This window comes from Mus caroli, unplaced genomic scaffold, assembly GCF_978045245.1.
Source record: "Mus caroli unplaced genomic scaffold, Mus_caroli_1 scaffold_19, whole genome shotgun sequence".
Lineage (NCBI taxonomy): Eukaryota > Metazoa > Chordata > Mammalia > Rodentia > Muridae > Mus > Mus caroli.
The window spans coordinates 62,254,945-62,260,944 of NW_028227274.1; the positions used below are offsets into that span (position 1 = coordinate 62,254,945).

Consider the following 6,000-nt stretch of genomic DNA (forward strand, 5'->3'; position numbering starts at 1 on the left):
CCACATGAAGCTCAAGAAGAAGAAAGACCAAAGTGTGGGTGCTTTGGTCCTTCTTGGAAGGGGGAAAAATACTCATAGGAGGAAATACAGAGACAAAGTGTGGACCAGAGACTGAAGGAAAGGCCATCCAGAGACTGCCCCACTTGGGAATCCATCCCATATACAGTTACCAAACCCAGACACTATTGTGGATGCCAAGAAGTGCTTGCTGACAGGAACCTGATCCTGTCTCCTAAGAGATTTGGCCAGAGCTTGACAAGTGCAGAAGTAGATGCTGGTAACCAATCATTGAACTGAGCACAGGGTCCCCAATGGAGGAGCTAGAGAAAGGACCCATGAAGCTGAAGGAGCTTGCAGCCCCATAGGAAGAACAACAATATCAACCAACCAGATCCCCCATAGCTCCCAGGGACTAAACCACCAACCAAAGAGTACACATGGAGGGACCCATGGCTCCAGCTGCATATGTAGCAGAGGATGGCATTGTCAGACATCAGTGGGAAGAGAGGCCCTTGGTCTTGTGAAGGCTTGTTGCCCCAGTGTAGGGAAATGACAGAGCAGGAAAGTGGGAGTGGGTGGATGGGTGGGGGAACACCCTCATAGAAGCAGGGGAAGGAGGAGTGGGATAGGGGGTTTCTGGGGTGGGGGGGGGGGGGCAGGAAAGGGTATAACGTTTGAAATGTAAATAAAGAAAATATGCAATTAAAAAGAAGTGAAATCCATTGAGCTCATAGGTCTTCATCTCTCCACCTCTAACAAGCAGTGTATGCCTTTGAGAACTCGGCACTCCCTGGTCTAAGATGGAAGGCTTTCTGATTGAGGCACTGAGCAGAGCAAAAAAACTCAGCTTATGATGGGAACTGAGATATAACAATGGCTTGTTCATAAAATGTGCCTATCTATGGCATGTCTACAAGATACTCTCTTCCTTTAACCCTTAGTCCATTTCTTGGAAATGGCTATATTTCAAGGAATAAAATAATAATAATGAATAAAAATGAAGGCATATCCAAGCCTGTTATATGCCCTTTGCATCTTCAGCCACGCACGAGCAGAACTCAAGCTTCATAAATATTCTCATAGCAAATCCATAAGGAATTAAAATACTCTGTAGCTATTTATCACCTGAGAAATCATATATCTTCAAAGCATAGCACACTTGTTGATGCCAGTTAATTTTAACTAACCATTTCCTGGATCAATTGGATCTGTTCTATAAGAGGACTAATTATATACTGTTAGGTTTTATAGATGTGAGACTACCTAATCGACTTCCCCATCCTTACCTGCATTTAAAACAGTACGAACCAGTAAGCAGGAAGACTTATGGAGGGTTTTTTTTTTCTTTAGGAAAAAGAGGGAAAGAGGAAAGAACTTGGGAAGGTGACAGGTGAGGTGCTACTTGACTTGAGCTGAACTCTAGCAGAAGGAGTTAATGATGACCATACATATGGTTTAAAATGTGACCTCGTACACTAGTGATTTTTTCTCACCTCTTGTGTTGTGTTCGGCACTATTATTAATGCAGGAAAATCAGTAACATTAGTCATCTTAAAAGGGTTATTACTCAAGATGATTTAAATTGTGAAAATGTCAGCGGAGCCTGCACGCACCCTGCTAGAGATGCCATGATTTACGCCCTCTGACACCGTCCTGCTCCCGAGAATCCTGGAAAAAGGAATGGCTTATATTTTGCCCTGATCCAAATTCAGAGCATGGTATCACAGTAACACATCTTAAAGGTCCAAAGATCCACTCGAATTGCAGCTGCTGGTGCAGCTAGGTCATCATAGGCTCACATGATGGAGGTTTTGCTCACATAGCTAGCATGATGTGGCCCATGTAGATGAAGATGCTTTAGTCACCAGAGGACTAGGAAGTGAATATTAGGGTAAAGGAAGGAGATTATTTCCAAGGCTTCTTTCCAGGTTTCAGGATGCTCTCTCTGTGATTTATGGTAGCACAGATAATGCATATGAAAGTCGTTTAAGTAATATCAAGCTCTTCAAGGAACCTTCAAACTCAGTGGTTCCAAAACCAGACCACTTAGACAACAATTATTTGATATTTAGCACCTTCGTCTAAATACATGGTTGTTCACGATCCATAGTTTTCATTTTGTAAATGGATAAAGAAAAATCACATTTTTAAAGCAAACCCAGAAAAAAAAATTCTCAAAAAGACAGAAAACCATATTGCCCTTAGCAGGATGGCAGAGGCAGGAATGATGGTGTCCTCACTGCTCTCTTGAAGATGAGGAGCTGGGGGCTGAGGAAATGCCTCGGTGGGTGTATCACATACATACTGGGCAAATGTTGTAGCACACCTGGAATCCCAGCTCTCTCGGTGGGCAAGTGGGTGAACTAGAGGAGCTGAATTTGTGAGGCCCAGGTTCAGGAAGAGAGGTGTGACGTTCCCCCCAATATATAAGATTGGAGAGGGATCACAGATGACACCCGACATGACCTCTCACCTCCAATCACGTGCATGTACACACACACACACACACACACACACACACACAAACACATTTTTCCAGAGCTTTTGGAAAGCCAGATGGGCCTAATGGTGGTTGGTGATGGAAATGGGACTTAGGGTGGGGCCCAGGCAGCTCCCACTCTATTCATAGCTTTCCTCAATCTTTCACTTTCCTCAATCAATTATAAACCAAATCCTGTCTGATAGAATGGTTTTAGTCCCAGCCTTAATTTAGCTTCTCTCCTCAGGATCAATGGACTCTTGACTGTCACGTGGTATTCACAAAGGAAATTTTCTCCAGGCTTCTGTGTTCACATCAATGGAGTCATAACCATTTGAAATCTCCTCAGAGGCGTCATTTAGAGTTAAAGAACTCAAAGCTGAGTGTGCAATGCCATGTGGAAGGAGAGAGTAGCAGAAGAAATAAGCCACTCTCAGGAGGAGGAGGGGAGGGTCTTGACTTGTGTCTTGATGTGTGTGTCCCCTGTCCCTGCAGATGAACACCTCACTCCTGGGAAGCATTGGAATGCTGAACTCAGCTCCTCAGCTGCGCTGCATCAAGACCTACCAGGTCCCTCCAGTGCAGCCTGCATCCCCTGGCTCCCACAACGCCCTTAAGTTGGCCCGGCTCATCTGGACTTCCAACCGGAATGTTATCCTCATGGCCCATGATGGGAAGGAACACCGCTTCATGGTCTGACCCTGCTGGCTGATGTCCTGACTGTCAGTCAATTCTGTATTGTCTAGGCCGATGTTGCTCTGTCCTTCCTCAGACTGGGCTGTTGCTTGCTTCCTGCCCCCTCAATACCATCCAGGGCCATGGCCGGTCTATGTCATTTGTGCATGCTTCATGGGGGCAGATTCCACATGGGCAGCCTGTCGATTTAAAGGCACACACATACCACTCAACAGGATGCGACCATTCTGTCACTAGGTAGTTTCTCCCTGCCTGAGGGGACAGCTAGTGGCTCCTGGAGATGCTCTTGTTGCTTGATGCAGCAGAAGCCTGGGAATCATTAACCAGTGTGACTGCACTCCCAGGCCTGGACCAGGACGCTAGCGCCATGCAGAGTCCTCGTTATTGAAGTGACTTCCCTTTGGATTTCCCAAACACCCTGTTGTTTACTAAACCTGTTCCATGTTTACATTGGTTTTTCTTCCTGCTAGCAAGTGATAGACAGTTACTCAGTTCCATTTCTGAGGATTTAGCCATGACCTTCTCGGTAACATCAATTCTGATCTGAGGCTAATGAGAAAATATTAAATTACATCTATATTTTTCCTTCTAGAAACGTTTTCTAGCTAGCTAGCTTTTTAAATGCTCATTTCTGGTTCCGTGTTAGCAGATTTCATAGTTTAAAACACAGATCATCACAACTCACCATGCAGTGACTATGGCCAGCCTTCTAAGGGGACTTTCAACAACGAACCAAGTTTAGAAGCAAGCATATTTGTATAGTGGAGCATCACCCATGTGTCACTAGGTTCTCCTGCTCAGAAAAGGCCTCCTCCCCTTGGGCTCTTCACAACCGACAGTTCTCATATGTACAGCAATGTCACAGTGGGCATTTCAACCTGGCCTTCCTTCCAGATTCTGACCAGTGAGAGAACAACCAGGAAAGCATTTAGGTCAGCACCCTAGCAGTCTCCTAACTGTGTAGACACACTGGTCAGAGTGTACAGAAAATGTAAAGACTATCAGTCGGTCAGAATGGACACTACAGTGAGCGTGTCCACGCTTCAACCCAAACTTAACTCCACTCTCCTCTTGTGTCAAGTTACGTTGGTCGAATTGTAATAGAAGAAAAAAAAATCTATAACAATGTTTTATATGAGTTATTCTTAAATATTTTGATCTGTATTAGTGGGGGTTGATTTGTGTGTTGGTTGATTGGTTAGTTACACAGATTGTCTATTATATACAAAAATTGAAAAGCAGTTATTGAATTCAGAGAAAATATATACTATTAACAGAGGAGCTAAAATGGTGAGAGCATTTAGTCTTAAACTCAGACTGTCGAAGTTTATGTAATATGTAGAAAAGTAGAATCAAGGTCCGTGAATGAATTCATAGTTTACAGTCCTTCAAAGACCATGTGAAGAAGCTAATGTCCTCAGTGTCTTTTGACTAGCAATGTATGTTATTTTCATTGATGGCAACTCTATACTGTCTCTTGGGTTCTGACATTGGGGTTCTTTCAAAAGTGAATTCATTTCACATGCATGTATATCGTACTTATAATGATTATATATGTAGCTTCCAAGAACGAAACCAAGAACTGTACAGTGTAGACTTTCGTGAACATGCTGCTGTATTTGATGGAGATAGAGAAATGTCCAGCAGCCTCTAGAGTCTGCGTCTGTTCAGCACAGGTTTGCTGTATGAACTTCAGAGGGAGAAGTTAAACCAGTTCAAATGATGAGCAAACACAGACTTTAGGGGTTTTTTTTGTTTTTGTTTTTGTTTTTTTAAGCAAAATGTTCCCTACATTTTGAAAGAGATGGGGGACTGGAGGTCAACGACAGATGGTATCACATCATAGAGATGGGCACAAAGCAATGAGGTCACAAACTCTGGTCACAGGTCCAGGCCAGTCCTTCCGTGCCCTGTGTGTATATTCAGAAGAGCACAAGGACTATAAAACTCTGTGCACATAAAACTTCATGCTAGAAGAATCACTAACCGATAGAGTGTCATTTACATTCTCATTAAAATAATGCTCTCTCTGGCTGTTTTGACAACCATAGTTCCCGGCTTCATCTCAGCTTGGATTCCTCAACACTGAGGTGAACCTTGTATTGTCATCCCAGCACCCTTGTAGTGTTTTATTGATTTTGTTGACACAGCACTTGGACCCGTCCCTGTAAATATAAAGACATATGTGGCTTCACTGGTAACTTACAAGCAAAACGTGACATGATGTGACACTTGTGTGAAAATGGTGTCATGTTTGAAACTGCATATAGTGAATGAGTTAAAATGTCTTGTCTCCTAAGACATTCTGGCTGACTCCACCTAGTAGATCCTGTATGCGTTTAAAATTGCTGTGTACATACTTGTGTTAAATAAAACTGAAGTGTACTGAAGGGTGTTTTTATCCTGTTCTTACTGTGTGCTGTGGTCCCTTGTAAACATTCTCTGTGGAAACCCATTTGTTCCTCTTGCCTTCCTGTTTGTACCTATTCATTTCACTCGAGAGCAAGTTTCAGGAAAGGCAACTATGTTTATTCTCAAAGGACAGCGGAGCAGTGGTGAAAGCTCTTGCTTGAGACCAGATGGAAAAACTCAGCAGCATCCTCTGGCCTGGGCAGGGGAGTCGTGCACGCTGCTTAACCTCCAGCCAGACTTGAGCTCAACAGATAGACATTGTACGGAATTGTATCTTGTCAGCCCTCATGACCGGGGTTATCTGCCCAGGAATGAGACGTTGGAGATCATTGAATTCCTCTCATTTCATCTTCAGTTTGAAGTCGAATTTGAATGCTGAGGGGAGAACAACAAGCAAGCATTACCTAACGGCC

At 43.6% G+C, this 6,000-nt stretch overlaps 1 protein-coding gene across 2 annotated transcripts in view; it reads left to right on the forward strand.

The window, feature by feature from the left end:
• The window catches only part of Wdr7 (WD repeat domain 7), a 272,930-nt gene extending 267,365 nt beyond the window's left edge, over positions 1-5,565 (forward strand). For both annotated transcript variants that reach the window (XM_029471767.2, XM_021150163.3), the window contains one exon: positions 2,975-5,565. In XM_029471767.2, coding sequence (XP_029327627.1) covers positions 2,975-3,178 — 204 coding nt within the window. In that variant the 3' untranslated portion in view covers positions 3,179-5,565. The remainder of the gene's footprint in view (positions 1-2,974) is intronic.
• Positions 5,566-6,000: the final 435 nt, after the last annotated feature.